This window comes from Zootoca vivipara, chromosome 15, assembly GCF_963506605.1.
Source record: "Zootoca vivipara chromosome 15, rZooViv1.1, whole genome shotgun sequence".
NCBI classification, from domain to species: domain Eukaryota; kingdom Metazoa; phylum Chordata; class Lepidosauria; order Squamata; family Lacertidae; genus Zootoca; species Zootoca vivipara.
In genome coordinates this window covers 24,860,320-24,882,781 of record NC_083290.1, presented here as the reverse complement: position 1 = coordinate 24,882,781, position 22,462 = coordinate 24,860,320, and the positions used below count along the sequence as shown (strand labels likewise).

Here is a 22,462-nt window from a genome sequence, read left to right as displayed (position 1 = left end):
ACAACAGTATGGCCACATCCATGCACGGAAACTGACAACTGGCATACCTGCCAAGTTGCTGTCGCAGAAATAAGGGACCAGGCAGAAGTAGCAGACCGGAAGTAGCGCTGCCGCCATTTTGGAACTGGGCGGAGCATGCTCAGAAGTGACTTTTGATGCTGCTTTTCCCAGTTCCAAAATGGTCGCCGCGCCAGAAGTCGCACTGCAGCCATTTTGGAACTGGGCAGAGCAGCATCAAAAGTCACTTCTGAGCATGCTCCGCCCAGTTCCAAAATGGCCGTTGCGCCAGAATAAACTGGGGGAAAACAAAAAAAATCCGTTTTTTTCAGCTAGGAACAGCTGGAAAAATGGGGATTTCCCGGGGAATACGGGAGACTTGGCAGCTATGACAACTGGTGGATTGGCTGAGCTGTGAAACCAGACTTATTTCCCCACTTGGGCTTAGGCAAACCCAGGTAGCATGAACAGCTTCTAGTCATGATAGGTATACTTTGCTTCCACTTTCAGAGACGGCACAACTCTGAATACCATTTGCTTGGAATCACACGCGGAGGAGAGCACTGTTGCGTTTAGACTCTACTTGTGAGCTTCTCATAGGCAATCTGGTTGGCTACTGCGACAACAGGATCCTGGATTGGACATCCCTTTGGCCTGATCTAGCAGGGCATTTAAATGCTATCTCTTTTAGTGTGCATATTTGCACATAGGAGCAGGCCATGCCCAAGTGGAGAAGGGAGGAAAGGGTCAAGAGGCTCAGAGGCACTCAGTGTCTATACTAGTCCCATGCACATACAGAAGGGGGTTGATAGGAGGGAGGCTTCTTTCAAGGTGATGGGGATGTCTTGGGGGGGGCATGTGGGGAAAGGGCTTGGGAACCTAGGAAGCTGCCTTACTCCTGAGTCACACTACTGGTGGTCCTAGCTCAGTATCATTTACACTGACCAGCTCTTCAGGGTTATCTGAAGTGGGACAATCCCAGCCCTTACTGGAGACTGAGAATAGGAGTTTCTGCCTGCAAAGCAGATGCTCTAACCCTGAGCTACAGCCCTTAAGGTAAAGGAAGCTGCTTTCTACCAAATCACGCCTCTGGTCTATCCAGTTCTATTGTCTACACTGATGGGCAGTGGCTCTCCAGGTTTTCAGGCAGGGATCTCTCCCGGCCCTACCCAGAGATCCCAGAGACTGAACCTGGGACCCTCTGCAGGGAAAGGTGACACTCTGCCACTTAGCTATGGGGAAATGCTGTAAGAGGAAGGAGAGGCTTAGGAGGAATCCCTTGCAATTCTCTCCTGAAGCAAAAGGGAGAATCAGAGGACAAGGAGAAGGGCAGGAAGAGTCTGCTTGCCAAGCAGCTTCCTTCCAAAATGGCTTCTATGCACCGTAATCCAGCTACTACAAGCAGACTGACAGCAGGTTATCAGAAGCCACAGGGAGCCTGAGAGTAGCTGATGTTACTGCCAGCTTCCCCTCCATCCATCCCACTCTCCCAAGATGCATATAGTTTTGCCTACAGTCCAGGAGGCAGAGAACCAGACCCACTGCAGGCTTCCAAAGGAGAAACAGAACCAGGCACTCCAGCTTCTTTGTTTTAAAATTCTTTATTTATAAAAAAGTACATTTCTTTCCACAGTTGAACCACTAGTTCTCTCTTTTTTAAAAATTTTATACAAGTAAAAGAGGGCGAAGCCATTATTGCTTCCCCCAAAATGAAAAATCCCCCAGTTCAGCCCAAACAACAACAACAACAAAAGAACGATGACAAAAGTTATTATTACAAAGGATGGGGAAACAAAATAAAAAGAAATAAAAAGTAAAGAAACAAAAATAATAATAATCATAAAAGCAATTTCAGTCCATTACATTATTCATAATATTCTTTTCTTTCTCTCTCTCTTTCTTTTTACAAAAGCACTTACAACACAGATTACCAAAAAAGTAGATTTTTTTTTTACGAATGCTGTTTTTATTTATTTATCTTATGTCACAATGATCATTACAGCAGCAGGTGGGATGGGAGAAGAGGGGAGGGAAAGGGTGTGGATACAGTCACGAGTGGATGAAAACACTTTGGAGATTTTTTTTCTTTTTTAATGGAAAATAAAATAATCATCCAAGTTTTCATCTGGTGTGCAATTAATCCCCATGGTTATCTATTTACACCGGTTTGAGTATCTTACCCTAGAGAGCCATTACATATACATTCGCTTTCAAGAGAAGAAGGACCCACGGAATGTTCTAGCAAAACAGAATACCCCCACCCTCCCCATTTAGCACCACGTTAACACAAAAAATTCACACCCTTGTACTTTTGGTTAATCGTCAGGAACGCCCTTGGGTTCCAGTAGTGACACGGACGACCAAGGTTTGAACCGGGGCCTGGTTTATGGAACTACATTGGGATCAGGCTGAGCAGCATGGTTCCCTGTGACTGGAAAGTGGTATGAGGCATCAGGATTGGCTAGCCCGAGTGAATAAATACTAGGATCCTAGCCCTTTGTCTTTGTAAGGTCAACCAGTGATATGTTCGCTTCAGGTAAAGACACTGATCTCAGGGATCACCTGAGCTGGAAAGGTTTTGTATTTGGGTAGAGTGGCTCACACCACCACCCAAAAGGCTGGCCACCCCAAGCACCCACAAAATTCCCCATGAGGGAACCTGGCACCCACAAATTTCGGTGCCAGGGCCATGCACGCTGCATGGCACCCACGGCCCTGGGCTCCCATGGTTGCGGGGCCAAGCTGGCCACTATAGTTGCAGTCATCGACTTGTATTTAGACCAGCGTCAAACCAGGCTTTTAAAGCTCTAGGATTCCACCTTAAACAGTCCTGGCTTCTGGGAGCTGTAGTTTATTATGCGTGCTGGGAGCTGTTAGGGGATCCTGACAACCTGCTGCATTTCCCCGAGTTCCCCACGAAGAGGGATTGATTGTTAAACCACTCTGGGACTAACTCTGGAAGGGGAATAGGGGTCTCCCTACAGTGCTCAGCACCCTTAACAAACTACAGCTCCCAGAATCTGGGTGGGGGCAGCCCTGGCTGTTTTGCAGTGCTTCAAATCTATGACGTGAATGTGGCTGTAGATTCCCAGCTATTTCCCTGACAGAATTCTCAGGGAGCCTAACCATATCTCAACTGCCCACTCACAATATTTTGCCTCAATCAATCATTTGCCTTCCTTTTAAGGATTTGAAAAACCCCTTTGGCCAAATCTCCCGGCGATTCTACTCAAGCAACGAACGGCTTTCTGGCATCACCACCCCCTTAAAAAACCTAAATGGCTTCTTCTTCCCCAGTGTGCATCTTGCTTTGCAATCAACCCCACCCCAATGTTTGTGCCTCCCCCCCCCCACTACTACAGGAAACCTTCCCTTTCTCTCTCTCACTCTTAAATGGGCTGATTAAAAATGATTCAAAGGGAGGCGAGGAAAGAAAATCGGTCCCATAATTAAATAAGGGAAATCAAATCGCTACGGTAAATTGAGATGGGTAATCCCGGACATAAATCCCATCAGAAAAACACCTGCCATGTTCTATTTCAAATGAATTTAATTTGGCCGATAACACAGATTTCTTCCCCCCACCTTTTTTTTTGCTGGAATGGGGTCCAGGAATGGGGGGTGACAGAGAGAAGTTTGTGCCCAGAAGCATTGTTCCTCTCCCACCCCACTGCACATCTTTGGGATCAACCTCACATTAATCAAAATAGGCAAGGGATCGAGAAAATGTGGGGAGTGGTTCTAACAATAGACTACTAGTCATAAAAGTTAAATGGAACCTCCAGGTCAGGGGCAGTCTACCCTTGAGAACCAGATGTTGCAGGCAACAGGATAGGGGCTGCTGCTTTTGTGCTATGGCTGTGCAATTTCGGGCAGCAGGTGGCTGCCTGGTGTTGGGAACAGGATGTTGGTTCTCTAGCGGTCTCTGCCACTTTGGTCCTTTCCCGATGTTGCTGAACTACAACTCCCAACAGCCCCAGCAAACATGGTCAATGGCTAGTCACTAGTGAGAGTTTTAGTTCAGCAACATCTGGAGGGCCAGAGGATTCCCTGCAACCGCTTTACTGTGTCACCTCCAAGTCTCTGGACCAGACAGCAACTAGTGTTTCTTCCTTCTGTAATGTGGCTTGTGCCAAAGTTGCTATGCACCCCAATTGCATACAAAATGGCCACCTCAACACCTACAGTATGGCTCAGTGGCTGGAGAGCCTGATACAAGATGCAACACTCTAAGAAGAACAACAGGAGAGAGGAACTCCCAGTCTGGAGCTTAAGGGGCTTCTCTGTCAGGCCTGCGGGACCTCTCCATCACGCCAGCAGATTCAGTACAAGCTGGTCTCCAAACTGGCAGCAAAGTGGACTGAGAAGAGAGGTGGGGGGCAATAAATGGGGAAATTGGAGGGCTCAGAATGTGATTGGAGATTCTTATTAACAAGGACTGAATGTGGCCCAAATGTTGAGCCATGCGCAGCCAATACACTAGGTGTGGGGGTGAAGATATACTGGTACCTAGAACAAAATAAAAAAAATTCCTTCCAGTAGCACCTTAGAGACCAACTAGAAGAAGAAAACTATACAGCCGAACTCATGGTTTGGTTATTTGTTTTACATTTCCCCAAACTGCCCCAGTCCTTCTCCTTTCATTGCTGCCATTGGATGCAACACTATTTTACTCTCATAAGTTGGTCAGGAGTGAAGACAGGAAGCATTGTCCTCACTCAGAACTATGTTATATCACCATGGGCATCGACCAGAAGCCATAGTGTGGGCAATCCTTCTTGCCCTCACTCTAAAGGGGCTTCTGGGAGAGAAAACATGATGGTTGTCATGTTAAAGTTAATTTCCTTTTTCCCTTTTATGCTCAAGCCCTAACTCAGCCTTTTCTCTTTCCTTCCTTCCTTCCTTCCTTCCTTCCTTCCTTCCTTCCTTCCTTCCTTCCTTCCTTCCTTCCTTCCTTCCTTCCTTCCTTCCTCTTTCTGCCTCAAGTGGCTCACCAGAAAAGCAGTGGAACCCAAAACAGCCTACGGTCCTAGTAAGATTTTTTCCCCAACTGGAACTTAGTTCTGGCAACTCGCACATGAGTACCACTATAAGAGAACAAGTGAGGCATTCGTGGTGAGTTCTGGCACCTCTTTTTCAAGAAAAATAATACTGGTTCTAATCTTGGTGATTCCTGGCAAGGCCTCTATGAGCTGCGCTCTTCGTGACTTGGTGTAATGGAGGTGAATCAAGAGTTAACAGAGCATCCCCTTATAAATTAACCAGGTTGGCTTTCTAACCACCCCATCCTCCCGCTTATTTTAATTTTTTAATTTACATTGCCACCAAATTTTGGCGGGAAAGAAAATAAATGTGAGTAGGTTTGCAGTCTGTGTCCTGTTCAGGCAACACATGCTCAGAAAGGATAAAAGTAGCCTAAAGCCGTTTCAGAGGATTTCTGAATACTTCTCAGATGGACTTTCCACCTTTCTGAGGTGCTAATAAACCTTTGCCTAAAACAAAATTCAAGGAAAGCGAGGAAAACAGAGCCCATGCTCAATAGCTGCTTGCATTTCAAGAGACACAAACTTTCCTAGGACTATTGGTGGTTCCTGGTTCTTGGTGGGGTGTTGGTGGAGAAAAGCAGAAATCCCGTATCTCGAAGCACCCACCTGGTGCTTCTATCCAGCTATGGGTCTATACTGCAGTTCTTCCCAACTATGGGTCCCCAAAGGTCACTGGGTGACCCCGCCATCTCCAGAAAGCATAGCCACTGGCCAGGGATGATGGCAACATGGATCTCCAGATACCTACAGCTGCAGCAACGGATGCTCCTAGTGCTACCAGAGGCCTGGCACTGACAAAAGCCTTGCTCCATAATTTTTTGTTCTATTTTTTTTTTCCTTTACAGGCATCTTATTTCACGCTATGGATTAACTGTGAATCATTTAGCCTTGCTAATTAGGGTCCCGCGGGGGTCTTGCATCCAATTCAGGGCCGCTTAATACATGCTGAATTTCCTACACAGATTATCGATGCTGCGCAAACAGCGACGCGGCACCCGCGCATTCTCCTGCATGCCAAATTAACACCCGCCTCTTTCGCCTTGGAAGCGTGGCCTGGAAGCTCCAGTTGGGTGCTGTCATACGTCTATATGGAAGTAGTATCTGTCGCATTATCTGGAGTCCTGCTCGCTTCAGCAGGCACAGTACGAAGGCTGGTGGTTGCTTTGCCTCCCCATTCCATGGCAGATTAAGAAGGACAAGTGCATAGATGTACATACAGGAAATCTGTCCTGGGCGTTGGACTCCTAATTGATTCATTACATGGGCCATTGGAGAGATAGGTCTATCTGTGATATTGGCCATCATATGTCTGCAGATCAGATGTGTCCAGGATCAAAATGTCCCACCTGCATTATCCATATGAAGCATTATCACACCACAACTGTGGCATATAATGTAAGGGTGCAGAGCATTGTTAAGAGACCTCTATTCCCTCCACAGAGTTGCACTTCTCAGAGGGGTTTAACAACTGATCCCTCTTCCAGGAGAACTCTGGGAATTGTAGTACTGCGAGGAGAATAGGGGCTGCCTGACAAGTCCCAGGACTCTTAACAAACTACACTTCCCAGGATTCTATGTTTGGGGTAGGCCATGGCTGTTTAAAGTGGTATGGTATTGCTTTAAACATATAGTGCAGCTTAGCCAGCATAACTTCCTCCCAAAGAATCCTGGGCACTGTAGTTTTGACTGTGTTGGACATGCTCTACGGTTCCCAGGGCTCTCTGGGGAGAGCAGATGACTGCTGAAGCCTGCAGAGTAGATCCCTCCAAGAGGAATGCAGCAGATGCTGCCTCTGTTTTTGCTACAGCCTTTGACAAACTGCTCTGTGCCCTGTGGCTATTGAAGACACAGATGCAATATTTAGATCAGGGCTTGCTTTTTGTTTGTTCGAAACCTTTCTCGTTTTCTCTTACAAGGAGCCAACAGCTTATGTACAGATCTCTCTGTGCATTCCACATGGCCATGGTCTTGAAGCCATCTGGAGGGATATTTGGGATCTTGGATGTATCAGATTTCACTAAAAGGAAAAAACTGTGGATACTGAATGTGCACAGGTTGGGGTGCATAAGCACAAGACCTACCTCTGATCTATGCATATCCAGTATCCATGGATACAAGACATCTGAGAGGGGCTCAAGTTTCCAGATCTCATTACTGCCTGTAAAAACATCTGTTTTTTTCCCCTCTGTTCCTCACCCCTTTCTTGAAAAAAGCATATGATGCCCCTTCCCATCATCCAGATTATTTGAAAACTCAGCTCTCAACATATGAGAAAATGATGCACATCTAGTCATATCAATGCAAACAAATGTGTCATTTATTCAGGTTGTGGAATTTCGGCCTCCCAGATGCAGAAAATTTTGGAATCCATTTCCCCTGCGGTCTACACGTCCTGCTTCTGCCTTCCCTCAATACATGCAACAGAAGGAGGGGATCTTTCGCCCCTGAAAGATGTCACATGGCAGAAGTCCCCTGTGCTCAGTCTGAGAGAAGCCTCCGGCGGTCAATGAACCATGGGAATGAAAGTTATGCACACAGCGAGCAGCCGCTGCCACCCCTGTGGCTGCAGCTGAAAAATGTTACCTCCTCTTCCTCAGCGAGGTGGTTCGTGGCAATGGCTCCTGCATGCCAAGTCCCCAATATTTAAAGAAACGCTATCAGCACACCCACTTCCATTCCCTGCAAGCAATGATGGGTGTGCATGCATGGTCAAGCGAGGACTGATCCTGCGGAGGAGGCAACATCTTGCCTGATCCAGCCCTTGGAGATTTCATCCTCCTTCATAGAGCAATACTTGGGAATGTGGGACATTGCCCTTGGACTAAGCCAGGCATCAGGAAGGTGCCTTATATGGAGTCCCTCTAAGGTAAAAAAGGTAAAGGACCCCTGGACGGTTAAGTCCAGTCAAAGGCGACTATGGGGTTGTGGCACTCATCTTGCTTTCAGGCCGAGGGAGCCGGTGTTTGTCCACAGACAGCTTTCTGGGTCATGTGGCAAACATGACTAAACAGCTTCTGGCGCAACGGAACACCGTGATGGAAACCAGAGCACACGGAAACGCCGCTTACTTTCCCGCCGCAGCGGTACCTTTTTATCTACTTGCACTGGCATGCTTTCAAACTGCTAGGTTGGCAGGAGCTGGGACAGAGCAACGGGAGCTCACTCCATCGTGTGGATTCAAACCGCCGACCTTCTGATCGGCTAGTCCAAAAGGCTCAGTGGTTTAGACCACAGCGCCACCCGCATTCCCCTGTGGAGTCCATCTACCTCTGTACTGTCTCCACTGACTGGCAGAGGGTCTCTGGGATTTCAGGCAGGGCTCTCTTCCAGCCCTACCTGGAGATGCCATTGGGGATCGAACTTGGGACCTCCTGCATGCAAGGAACACCCTTGAGCACCGAGCTGTGGCCTGTCACTTGCAGCCTTCAAGTAATACTGAGCGCGTGGGAAGGGAATCACTCTGCACAGCCAACCCAGAGCAGGAGGTTGGCAGGAGTTAGCAGAGAGGGCCACGGGATTTGAATGGCCCATTGGCAACCTCTATGTTGGGCCCAATTTGACTCTGTAAGGATGTCTGTGGTACCCCTTCCTTGTTTATCTATGTGCAGGGCAGGGGGGGGGAAGGAAACTTTGATAACACACAGTTTTCTGAACATGTACCAAAAGCCTCATGAGGCATGCCCATCGGGGGGGGGGGGCCTTTGGGAGATAGGAAGCTTGCCTTATACTGAGCCAGACCACTGTTTGTCCATCTAGCTCAGTATTGTCCGCACTGACTGGCAGCAGCTCTCCGGGATTTCAGGCAGGGGTCTTTCCAAGCCCTATTTGGGAGGGGTTGCTCAGGACCTTCTGCATGCAAAGCAGTGCTCTGCCATTGAGCTACGGCCCTCGGACGCTCCACCCCTCCAACTGAAAATAACAATAATCGTTAAAAAGCAAAGCGAGAACACAGGAGGAAAATTGCTACACTCGCCCTCCTGGATATCATGCAGTTTCCTGTTGTACTTTCATGGTTGTTCTTTTGATGATCAAGTCATTCGTTATGTTTCCTAAAACACACACACACACATACACACACAAGGCTGGTGGATTTCGCCTCCCCACCACAAGTGCATTGTGGGAAACGGCAACAGGAGCTCAATTGAATATACAGATGTGGATATACAAGCCCAGTTGAGGGCAGAGATCCCAGACCATCTGAGCTTTTTGTGCTTTCTGTCTTTGTGCCCCCCCCTCCCAGTCCAAAATTCATTGGTGTGTGATTTAGGCCCCCGTCCCCCGTAAAACATTAAGACAACATACAAATTCCAGTGTTTTTTTTTGTTTGTTGGGGGGGGAGGGGGGCATCGGGAGGGGAAACCCAAATATTGACAAAGAGACACTTTAAGACTACAAACAGAAGGGTTTTTTTGGGGGGGGGTTCAGTATACTATACAAGGGTGGGCAGTAGTCATTAAAAGGAAAGGGATATTAACACCAAAGCCACAGAAACAACACTTTAGGGAACAAAGATCTGCTGGAGGACTTAAGGGAGTTGGGGGGGGGTGCAGGGAAGGAGAAATGCCCCCCCTCTCCCAACCCCCTCCCCCCCACAACAAAAGCAAAAATGGATAAAACGATTGACCAGCCCCCTCCTGCCTCGCCTTGTCCTGGTTGCCTCTGAACCAGCAGCAGTTCATTAAAGGAAAAAACAAAACAAAAAAAAACAGAGAGTCTCTGTCACATTATGCGCCCTGCCCAGGTCGATGCGTTTTTGCGTGTTATGTGTGCGTGCGCATGGGCTCGTGCGTGAAGAGGGCACGCAGGGGCTGTGCGTGACAGCTGGTGGCCCTGGGGCTCGGAGGCAGCGCGTGGCGAGTGCGAGGAGGCAAGAGAAGGGGGGTGGCCGGAGCGAGCTAAACATACCACTCCTTTTTGGAAATAAAAGACCCGTCGTTCTGAGAGACCATGTTATCGGCTATGTCCAGCTGCTCGGGGTCGTACTGGAAACCGAGTGTCCTCTCGTCGTAGGCCTCCGAGCGGGCCTCGCCCTCGTCCACCGTGAAGTAAGGCCGCTTGGAGTCGTCTTCATACTTGCCGGGGGGCCCCCCGCCCAGCTTGTGGTCTCCTCCGGCGCCGTCCTCCTCCTCGTCCTCGTAGCTGTGCCCCCCCAGCGGGCCGGCCTTCTTCTCGTCGTCCGAGTCGTCGGGGTACTGGAGGTTCTGCGCCATGGGCGGGTGGTGCTGGGGGATGCCGGCCTTGCTGTAGCCGTTTCCGTAGACGTGCTTCTTGGTGCTGTAGTCGCCCTTGAAGGTGTGGCGCCGGTGGCGGAGCATGACAAAAACCACCACGGCCAGCACCACGACCAGAGAGACTCCGCCCACCACGCCCCCAATCACAGCGGTGGGGATGGTCGACTGCGCCACGGATGTGCCCGGTGGAGACGGGGTGTAGGGGAATTCTGGGTAGGAAAAGACAGATGGAAGGGGGAACAAGCGTCAGTCTGTGAGGAACGGCCACACCATGCTTTAAGAATTTAAAGAAACCAAATTCAAAATAATATATATATCGGGGAGGGTGGGGGGGTGGGGAGATGAGGAGAAGGGAAAAGGGAGGGAAAAGTCGGGGAAGGGGGGTGGCTACCTACGGAGGCCTTCGGCTCAGCCTCTGTGCGTCGGATTAAGCCTCAAAGTCCGCTTCTGTCAGCGCAAGCAAGTTAGCATCATGCATCAGCCCAGCGCATCGGAACATCCCGACTCCATTTTCCTGTCAGAGCCAGGAGCTCTGAAATGCCAACTGCATGCACCCACCCCACCTCACCCCACCCCAGGGAAAGATCTTTAGGTGTTGGGGATCAGAGCTGAAGACACTGTGCTCCTCAAATTTCCCCTCAGAATCCCACCCCACATTTTTTACCCCCTATCCAGGGCACTCAAAGCACATCTGCCGAATATTCGCAGAATATTCGACAGTGGGAGATCATTGGGGTTTCTGTTGCCGTTTGATATGTGTTTGATAAAGTTTCCCGCTTGGAGATGTTAAGATCTCATGGGAAATCGAGGCAAGTGGATAGAAGCCGCCGAGCCTTAAAAACGCAGCGTCCGATTTGCAATGCAACTTTGAATTATCATTGTTTCGAGTTTGCAATTTTGCAGGCAATTTATGCATTTAAAATTTACAGTATATACCGCTGGGTTGAAGAAAACCTCAAAGCAGTTTACAAAGAGAATAAAATTGTAAGGTTATTGGTATTTTTGTTATTTTTTTATTTAAAAAAAATCATTCAAAGAAGAGCAGCTATTTGCAAAATGGCAAATTCTGACATGTTGTCCAGTTTGGTTTTGGGTGGGTGGGTGGGTGGTACTCCTATCGGTGACTATTTGCTTCAGCTCAATGGGCACCCCACTTAGGAATCAGCTCTGGTCTCTAGAGCTTGCCTGGAATAAGACCCCCTGTGCGTGAGCTTTCCAGGGATAAACAGCAGGCACACCTGAAAAGGTTAAAAGAGAAGCACCCTCTCCCACCACACTCTTCCCCCCAAAAGATACCCCCCATTCTTTCACAGAAAGGTAACATTTCATTAGATGTGGCTTCATGCCATTATTCCTCTTTGAAAATTGGGGGAGAGAGATTGTGTGAATCAGACACCCAAGTGGTAGGATGTGGTATTACGTCCTTGCCTAGCTCATGCCATCCACCATCCTAAAAATGTGTGAGAGGCTTAGAAAAATATTAATGTGATGCAATCCATTAAACCAGCACTGAAAGGAAATTCCATCAGGGCACCTACTGTATTTAGCAGGGATGTGTTGCATTTATTTAAATAATGATAATCTGCACCAAGTTAACCCCATATCTGCACCCAGAGAGAAAGCCCCTGCAATCTGTATGAGTTATCCATGTTTCACTTGCACCTTCTTATTTATTGATTTTGTAAAATCCGGCACTCAGAGGTAGATTGCGTATGTATATGGAGGCTTCATCCCTGCCCCCAGGTCATAGATAATAGTTGCTGAGTCCTACATCCCTCCATGGAGTTGACTAGCCAAAACCATTGGTGCCAAGACAGTGGTCACCTCTGCATCCGGGGGGGAAGCAAACTCCCTAAGTTAATGACACCTCATGAGAAGCAGGAGCTTCTCACAAATTTATGCTCTGCCAGTTTCACTATGTTGACCCTGAGTTCTCCCCGAGGGAAGGGAGTGGTTTCCTACCAGCAACCCTCTTCCACTGCTCGCAAACTTACAAACCTCCACGGTACACCCCTTCATCCATTTCACACCGAAGCGCCAATTCCCATCCCATCTTCTCTCTCTTCACAATAGAGGAAGGATATTTTTCTTCCTCCATGAAATGGGAAAAAAAATGAGCAGGGAGTGGGAGAAGGTAGACCGGCCAAGGTCATGCAAGAACTCAGAACAGGGTGGGGTGGGGAGGTTGGGGTTAGATGCCTGGCTTTGAGTCAAAGGCATTATCGTTGCTGCAAATCAGCCCAAGCAAATGCTGGATGGCAAGGGAGAGAAAGAAGGAAAGAAAGAAGGACAGAGGGGGGGAGCATTGTATCTTGTTTGGTGCATCCAAATTTAAGATGCATGCCAGAACCCTACAGCTAAAAAGCCTCCCCGCCCCGTTACCAGAAACCCCAGGCTCACCTGCATCTGTCAACCCCACCAGTACATTTTCTCATCTCCCCCCCTCCAAAAAAAAAACATCAAGGTGGTTTTCACTACATGTTCCATTCTAGAAACCTTGCCCTCCAGATTCCACCACATGGGGCTGTGATTGCTCGGTGGTGGGGAAAGGGCACTCTGCAATCTGCTCAGAAGTCCTCTCTCCTCTCTATCGTACCATGCGAGTTGGGCGTAGCAAATTCAGTCCTGCACTCCCAAGAGCCCTAGGCAGGGAACGTTTGTGGGAGGGGGTGCACCCCCCCAAACATAGCACTCCAAAGGACCGAGCAAGCTTTCCATTGCAGTTGTAAGGAGGGTGCTGCCAGGGACCAAGCAAAGGAGCCCATCTCCCACCAGGGCAGACTTGCATAACGTGGACAAGGACCATAGCTTAGTGGTACAGCAGTCTGCCTTGCATGCAGGAGGTTCCAGGTTCGATCCCTTGAGTCTCCAGGTAGGGCTGGGGCAAAGATCCAGACCTGAAATCCTGCAGAGCTTCTGCCAGTCAGAGTAGACAGTACTGAGCTAGATTCACCAATGGCATGAATGGTATATGGCAGCTCCCTAGGTTCCTCACTTGCGGCCTGTGCGGTGAGCAAAACAGCAGGGAGAGGGGAGATCTTCACTCTCTTTCCCTGCCTGTCTCTCAATTCCAAAGGAGACTGCAACTCTGGGCTCAGACTCCAAGCTCATCCCTCACCCCCGCCATGCCACGCTTCCCATTATTGACAATTCAGTAGCAAAATAGCAAGATGCCGTTTGTTTTCACACAATCCCCCGGCACTTGTGTGCCCGCCCCTGTGACACCCCGTTGCCATGACACTTCCACAGAGCTCTCCTTCCCCAATGCCACCTACAAGGTGAATTGTGGTTGGGGGCAGCCGGGGGGGGGGGGATGAGTTTCCGGCATTTGCATCCAGTCTCTCTGCTTCTCTCAAAGCTTCCCTGCTCCCCACCCCTCAAAATTTATCCTTCACCTCCAAGTTTTTGTTTTCTTTTTACTGGGCTTAAAACAGAAGGCTTGACACACAGGAAAGTTTCCTATTCCTTTCCTATTGCAGAGAAAGCCTTGCCTGCTAAATTGCTGGGTGGTGGTGGACTCAGGTAGGGTTCCACTTAGGGGCAGAGGAGCAGCAGCTGGTTAGAAATCTGGCAACCTCGCACACCTCACTGTTCAATGACTTTGGAGACAGTGGGTTCAATCCAGGGCTAGTCCTACTCAGAGTAGGGCCCTTGACTACCTTAAAAGGTAAAGGTACCCCTGACCATTAGGGCGCTCATCTTGCTTTATAGGTCGAGGGAGCCAGCGTTTGTCTGCAGACAATTTTTCCGGGTCATGTGGCCAGCATGACTAAACTGCTTCTGGCGAACCAGAGCAGTGCATGGAAATGCCGTTTACCTTCCCGCCGGAGCAGTACCTATTTATCAACTTGCACTTTGACGTGCTTTCGAACTGCTAGGTGGGCAGGAGCTGGGACCGAACAACAGGAGCTGACCCCATCACGGGGATTCGAACCTCTGACCTTCTGATCGGCAAGCCCTAGGCTCTGTGGGTTAGACCACAGCGCCACCCGTGCTTAGGGTAGTTAATTTCAATGGGTTTTCTACAAGCAGAACCGAGTTGGCTACAAGCCCGGGAAACCCAGTTTCGTGGGGGAAACACCAATCAGGGTAGGAGGAAGAGCTAAAGGGGAACCAGAAGTAGAAAAGAAGGGAAGTGTTGTTGTTGTTTAGAGAGAGAGAGAAAGGGAGGAGCATCACATGGAAGGGACAGTGAAAAGGAACATACTTGACACCGCCACTTGGTGGCGGTAGAGACCAGCTCTGCATCCCAGATTCTTGGTGGGGAGGCGACTTTCAAGAGCATTTTGAGATTCCTTGCAGCCTCTTTGCCCTCTACAAACATCCTTTGCAGACGAGGCCTGCCTTCCTCCCTTTCTGTCCAAGAAACAAGCTTGGTTGCTTGGTTGCTTCCTGTGAGATTCCCCAAGGACAGGGAGATCCTCTACAAACAATGCCATCTCAAACCGCTGGGATTCCCTTTGAAGCCCAGAAGATCCTCAGCCTCTTTCCCAACCTTCCCTCTCCCAAGCCAGTCATACTAGGAACATTTTACATTCTCTGACTGCACAGAGATGTTCAGAAACCTCAATGAGATGCCAGGTTGCGACAGGGTTGTGGGGGGGAAGTTGCAATGATTTGTCCCCTGCGAAACAGTGGTGGCAGCCTTTTTTCCTGCCAACCTGAGCCCTGCATGCCTTCCAGCAGGGACAGGGGTAACAGGGGGTGGAGGCAGAGCCAAAAGTGGGCAGAGCTATCTATGGCTGTGACTCTGAACTTTGTGCATTTCAGCCATGCAAAATCCAGAGGCAAGGAAGACAGCCTGAGGTTCTCTACTCCTGTCATAGTCCAACACTTTGAATGCTACACTACACAGCATTGCTTCTTACTACATCTAACTCTAAAATTAAGCGTATTCTCACCTGCAACCCCATTGGATTATGACCTCTGTTTGCTTGCTCCAAAATTACCCGGGGACCTCAGCTCTTCCTAACTGGCTTTTTCTCAGCCAGGTCCACCAAAAGACAAAAGATTCGGGGTTACATCCAATGCTAGTTCTACTCAGAGAAGACCCACTGAAGTTGATGGGTGAAGTTGAAGAGTTGCCGGAACTCACCTCCACTTCAGAGGTGCAAGAACTGAGCTTCGTCGATTTCTGGCTGAAAGAAAGCCCTGGCTGTATCTAACTAAGGTTCATTAATTTCAAGGGGCCAACTCTGAAGAGAAAACAGTGGCATACAAGCATTTGTTTCCCCCCCCCCAAAAAAATCCCACATCAGTGTCATCTTTCCACCCAGCTCTGCTGGCCCAAAGTTGACCTCTGCTGTTGATGAATTACTTGTCCTTTCTGCAGGGATCATTCCAGATTCCCTCACTCAGGCATCTCGGCTGCCCCGCCTGTCCTGTGTGGTTCGTTTCGCACATTGCACGGCGGCAGAAAACACACACCATAGGCCTGCACCACTGCAGATTATACCTGGCCAAAGCCCGACATCCTGGACTAGATGGGCCACTCGCCTGATCCAGCAAGACTCTTCTTATGTTCGAGTCCAGCATCTTGCTCTCCAACCTGTGGGGAGCCTGCAAGCAAGACCTAAGCTCCACAGCTCTCTCTCTCTCTCCACTTGTGATGTCTAAATATAAGAAGCTACCCAAGACTGTTGTCTGACCAAGTGAGCCATTTAACCCACTCTCTAGGATCATTCGCTTCCTAGTGCATTGGGGCCCCATGTCAATGAATGGATGTGCAAGTCTGCTGTTTGGGGCTCCCTATCTCTGGCACCGAAATGGCTCGGACAGGCCCTTGCAAAGCGGTTGTGCCAGCCTCAGAAATCCTGGGGACACCCATTGCCTCCAAGGGGCCCCGTCTTGCTGCAAATCTGCACTGGGGGTGGGTGGGGATGGGCGTCTGTTGCTGCATCTGAAAACCCCATTAGGAGGAAAACAATCTGGAGAGGATTAAAGCCCTGCCGTGACATAGGAAGCAGGCAGAGGGTGGGGAGCGGTTTAAAGAGAACCCATCGCACATCTCCACCCCCTTCGGCATATAAACCTCTTTTGTCCTCACCCCCCCCCCATAAAAACAGCGGGCAGGGGCATGAAAAGCGGCTACCTCGGATTCCACCCCCTCCTCGTTTTGCTCTGACAGCTGTTGCATTCAGGCAAGGCTTCCTGTCCTGCTGCCAATGGCTCTATCTCCTGGGGCAGCAGCTGGAAGCAAAGAGAATAGAGGGATCGCTTTGGGTTTCGTTCTGGAACGTGGCCGAGGCTGGTGCGTTTCTTTGATCCCGCCAAAGGGAAAGACAATGGGGGACTTATTTAGGAAAGAGCGATGAGTGCAAACAGGGGCCTGCACGGGAGTCGGGGATTCTCCTCTCCTGGGCAAGGAGGTTTCTAGGATCCTTTCCAGGAAAGGCTGGCACTGACTGGGTCCCACCTGTTGCTGACAGACAGCTGGAGGGGCCATGGCAGCAAAAGATGCCCGGAGAGGGCCACCCCTCTATTCCCATGAAGCTGGAAACAGAGCACATCAAATGAATAACTCCCACGTTGATTATCCACGGAGGCATGCCATGTCAGCATTTTCCATCACGCAATAGAGGTTAGAGGTAGACCTTCCATTTGTCAAGTTTCTAGATTCCATGGTGGCCCTTTCTGCCACAGAATCTCAGGGCCTGCTTCTCTCATTAGAACTTTACAGAGTCATATTTGAAGTCACACGTCCTGAGCACAAGGAGAGTTTTTTTTGCATGGTAAAAGCTCCTCATTCTCCTACCCCTCTTTCGATTACCTCACATGCAAATGCCAGAGTTCCCTTTTGGCTACCACTACACCCATCTTCTACACTAGCCTTCCCCAATGGCCAGGCATGATGGGAGTTGTAGTTCAGCACCCTCTGAAGGGTTGGGGAAAGCTACATGACACTACCTTAATTCTACCACTTCTTCCTGCAGCAAGTTGCAAAGCCTAGAGTGGAGTGTTTAGGGAAAGGGCTAAGCATGGATCCCTTCTCCACCATGATGCTCATCAGGATCAGGATATGATTCTAAAAGCGGGTGGAGACAAGCTTCAGTGAAACTCTGGACTGGATTTGTGGCTTGTGGCTGCCCAGCCCATAAGGGCATAGGAAGTGGGCTTATGCTGAGTCAAGACGATTGATCTCAGTTTTGTCTGACTCTACACAGACTGGAAGTGATTCTCCCAAGGTTTCAGACAGGGAATCCTTTCCATCTCCTACGTGGTGATGCCAATAAGGATTGAACCCGGGAAGGTGAATGCTGGAAGGTTCAGGACAACGAAAGTCCTTCTTCCTGCACAGGGCCGTCTCAAGCACGTCGGGCGTCCTGGCGCCGTGGTGCGGAGATCGCTCTGGTGCCCCCGCCCCGCTCTGTTTCTTGCTGCGGCTGGTGGGTGGGCGGGCTACCCCTAGAGACAGCCCTGTTCCTGCAGGAACTATGGAACTTACTCCTGCAGGGGACAGGGATGGCCAGCCAAGCTAGATGACTTTTACAGAGGATTAGACAAATTTATGGAGGAGAGAGCTCTCAATGGCTACTAGTCACAATGGCTCGGGGCCCTGCTTCTGTGTTTAGAGGAAATGACGTGGAAGAGTTCTCTTGTTGCCCGGGTCTCCCAAAGGCACCTGGTTGGCCACTGTGAGAACAAGAATGCTGGCTGGCCGGCCATTAGTCATGGATGCTATAGTTGAGGTTCCTGCATTGCAGGGGGTTGGACTAGATGACCCTGGGTCCTCCTTTCCAACTCTACAATTCTGTGACTAGAGGGGCCATTGGACTCCAGCAGGCATGTCTGATAATAGAAGGAAACTGCCTTTCCTACCCTATGGTAGGGTAGTGTGCCAAAGAAGAGAGAAAGGGTAGGTTTGTGTGCAATGTCCCTATCTGAAACCACTGGGGACTCACCCAGAGGTTCAGCAGCTGCCGTCAGCTTTCCAGGCTCCTGCGATAGGTTTCGGGACGGATGCCAGATGGGTCTTAGGATTTAATCTTTCTGCGGGTCACCTACTGCTTGTCAATCAAGCACTTCCTGCGGGAGGCTGAGGTGGGGGCTGGCATCCCCCCACCTCCACCCTGCAGACTAGGGGGCCAGGTTTCAAAGCAGTCAAGTTTCACTCCTGAATGGGGGCTGCCTGGGATGGACTGGTGCTCTGCTACTGTGCAATTTACTTGTCCATTTACCTATTTGAAATGCGTTGCTTTCCTTCAAGTTGGGCCCAAAGGGACAGGTAATAAGAGATTTGAAAGTGGCACCTTCTCACAGTTATTCATATCTCCCCTCTCCTCTTCCCATTCCTCCCAGCTGTTGACTTTGGATCAAGAGATGTCTCCGTCTATGCCCGAATGCTTTTCGTTCTTTATTTCTTGCTTGCTCAATTCATAACCAACAATCATTGTCTTCTACATGTCCTCCTTAAAGCTGTTGTCTGATTGAAGTTGCATCCCTGCTTGATTTCTGGTTAAAAACCCCAATAATCCATTTTCATTCATTGATCACATGGAAAACAAATGCAAGTGTCACTGAAACCTTCTAGTCAGGAAGTTGCCAAGGTTCACGTGAGATAACTTTCTGAAGCCTCTCACAACCAGGCACCATGAACTACAACTCTCCAGCGTTGTAGTCCAAAATGTCTGGAGGACACCAGGTTGGGGAAGCCTGCTGTGAGCTTTCAGAAGCAAAGACACTTGCTTGTCACTGGAATGAAACCGCACCATCACTTTCCTGCAGTTTCCTTTCCTTTTCCTCCTCGCACGATGAACGAGAACCAAAAGAGTCTCAGAGAAAACTCCACAGCCAAATTGCATGTAAGCATTAAACTGCCAATCAACTAAATGCAATTAAAAGTCATGGGGGAGAGTGCCAACTTTAATAAAATATTGTGTGTGTGTGTGTGTGTGTGTGTGTGTGTGTGTGTGTGTGTGTGTGAAGCCCTGTCCCCGATCCTAGCAATGGAGGTACCTAGTGCTGGTGAAAGTTTATTCCCCTCTCACCTCACACCAACTTTTATCCCCAAAACAGCTTTGTGAGGTGGACTGGCCTCAGAAACAACGACTGGTCCAGGGCTACTCTGAATGCATAACGCTAAAAAGGGACTTGAACCCAACTCTCCCCAAGCCCAAGTTTCTAGACATCTGGTTGCCTCCCCCCTCCAAAAAAGAAAAATCAATGAGGGCTGGCTGCAAAAATATGCATTTGGCTGCTTGGGCATATTTTTTAGGACCCATAGTGTTTAAAATTGCTCTTAGATATTGCATTTTAATTGTAACCTGCCCTGAGACAAGGCGTGAAATGGCAATGCCTATCAACTTGGGGGGGGGGGTCGGCCTCCTCAAATATTTTATTGGGGGGAGACTGAAGGGACCTGGTGGAGTTGGTGCCCATGCGCTCGGATCCTGCCTGCGGGTTTTCCCACAAGCATCTGGCTGGCCACAGTGAGAAGATGATGCTGGACTAGTTGGCCTGATCCAGCAGGCTCTTCCTCCATTCTTATTACTGCTCAGGGCTGTGAGGAAACGTGAGTAACTGAACGTGCGTATGCGCGACTGCAGCAGAGGAAGATCCTGCCTCATTTCCAGCTGAGTGGCTCTGGCTGGCTCTGCATCTGTGCGCCCGTGCGTGAAGCTTCCCTGTGTGCTTCTGCGCCTGCAGATGCTTGGCGGAGCGTGCTCCCCTGCAGGGCAACATGCATATCCTTGGGAAGCCCCTCCGAAGACACGTGTGGGTGCTGCTCAGCCTCTCCTCGAGAGCCTCCTCATTCTGCACCCCCAAACACACAAGCAAGCCAGCCGTAATGAAGTTGCATGTCTTGCAGCCTGGACTCACCTCGGCTGACAAATGTCCTGCAACGCCAAGAAAGCTATTACGTGAACAGATTGTGGGAATAAAATATTAAACTTCCACTTATCCATCTTTTTAATGTGCTGTAACTCTTAATGCCAGCTTGCAGCCAGTGCTGGGAGCACATCATCAGCGGGTTGGCCCAGGCAGGCAGGCAGGCAGGCAGGCAGGCACACTCCTTCCTTCTCAAGGCAGGGTGAGAATCTGCAGGGCCTAAGAGCATTGTGGGAAACTGTGTTTGTTTATGCTCAACTGCAAGCACACAAAAAAACCCTAACACAGCCTTCTCGGAGGGCTCTCTGATCTGGGATCATTTGTGGTTTTGCATTGATGACTATTTGCTGGAAATTTCAAGGCAGTGTAATAAATATCATTTTAGTTTGAAACACAGCGAGTTCAAGGTCTTACTATTGGTATAGAAAACCCTCAAGAGCTCGGGACAAGTTTACTTAAGGGACCACCTCAATCTGTATATGCCTATTTAATCAATTCGATCTACAGAATGGGAACTTCTGCAAGGGCCACACAATGTCCATTCTGAGTTTGTAAGGAGGCACACTTTTAACATGGCAGCGCATGTCCTTTGGAACTCCTTGCCTATTGATGTCAAGCAGCCGCCATCATTGTAAACTGCCCTAGGATCATCAGATGAAGGAGCTAAAGAAAACTAATAATAGTAGCAGTAATGAAATTCTGACACTTACTGAGTACCGTACTTTTCTGTTACAGCAGTCCTATCCAGACACATGATTTATTGTGTTTTAGCCATTTTAGATGTTTTAAAATGTCTTAAACATATTTCTTCCTTTTCCTTTTATTTGTTTTATTGCAGATATGCTTGCTGCCCAGGGTTCCTTTGGACTTTTAAAAAAAGAACCAAGTAATAAATAACAAGATGATCCATGTCTTCTAGCTCTTGATTAAAAAAACACGCATTTGTCGACGCTGCCATGCGTTCCAAAGAGGCAGCAGGTTTCAGAACATTATGACCGGATCAGAGTTAATAAAAAGCACAGAGGCTTGATGTGCAAGGCTTTGCAACAACGAGTCAATTGTGCATGCTATGTGCCACCGTGGATCACATCTGCAATAGACCGTTTACAGTAACCTTCACCAGCCATCTGATGTTGGAGGCTATGACTCTCATCAGATGTATGTGTCTGGGGCTGAGGGGGGCTGGCTGTGTTGGCTGATGGTAGTTCAAAAGAGCCGGGGGGGGGGGACTAGTGTGGGCAAGGATTTCTTGAGAACAACCCAGCTAAATCCCCTCCTTGAAACCAATTAGGAATGCTGGTGGGGGAATGAACGATGTTAGTTCCAGCTTGGCACAGGGGATGGGCCCCTTAGTGAAACAAGGAGGCTCAGGGTCCCGCAGATGCAAATCCACCTCCAAACCACCCCGGGAACATCCTATTTCAGGAGGGCCAGCAGTGAATAGAGACTTGTGGAGCTTTCTACGGGCCTTTGCAGTGGGACTGTCTGCCCCATTCAGAGCAGTACTTGTGCCCCACTCAATCCCCGCTCCAGGTTAAGGGGTTGCATGCAGTTCTGCAAAACATGGTTTCAGTTGCTGCCTTCCATAGCCAATCCTAAGTGTTTTATTCTCTATGAAATTCCTATTTTCCTTTTCTTGTAGAACCCCCTCTGGGAACTTTTTGATAGAAAAGCTGAATGTTGATGATGGTGTGTGATGCGAGAGCGATTCAGGTCCCTTGCAAAAACAAAAACAAAAAAACCAGTCTGGCAGACAACTGTCCCAAATCTGTGTATTTGAGAAGGCTGAATATCTGAGAAAGTAAAGGAACAAACTGATAGGCATTGTCCATTCCTCATGCACATTAATCCCCCCTGCCTTTTTCATAATTTCTGAACAGAACAGGTTGCACAGGTTTTGGAGCCCCCCAGAAACCTACGTAACCTCTTTGATCAGAGCAGAACAAAAGCAAATAATGACTGCATGAGCCATGAACGGCCATGGCTATATCAGATCACCCTGTGAGGGTCGCCTCTGCCCCTGGGGACTTTCTGGATGCTTGGTGGTTTGAGGTGAATGTGCGGCAAGCTGTTCTTGGGGGAGAAAAGAGTTTCCTGCCAATGATGCCTAAATTGCCTGCAAGCCCCAAACAAATCTACCTGTAATAGCCTCAGAGAGGCTGGCGTGAGTCTGCTCCATCGCTAGCCTAATCGGCCCTTGGGGAGAGCCGGATAAACATATTCCGAGGCCATGAATGATTAACAAGGATCTTGCTTTATGTATCCTGGTCTAATGAGACAGCTGCTAATCCCGGCAAACGTGGTATCTCCTGGCAGGAGCTCCTGACCAGTCGCTTCCCTTGCCACCTGGGCTCTCCCCGC

The 22,462-nt window shown here is 49.1% G+C and overlaps 1 protein-coding gene across 1 annotated transcript in view; it reads right to left on the bottom strand.

The window, feature by feature from the left end:
• Positions 1-1,203: 1,203 nt before the first annotated feature.
• The window catches only part of NECTIN1 (nectin cell adhesion molecule 1), a 138,692-nt gene continuing 117,433 nt past the window's right edge, over positions 1,204-22,462 (bottom strand). Inside the window, exon 7 of the mRNA XM_035140022.2 lies at positions 1,204-10,482. Within this exon, the coding sequence (XP_034995913.1) occupies positions 9,938-10,482 (545 nt within the window). The 3' untranslated portion in view covers positions 1,204-9,937. The remainder of the gene's footprint in view (positions 10,483-22,462) is intronic.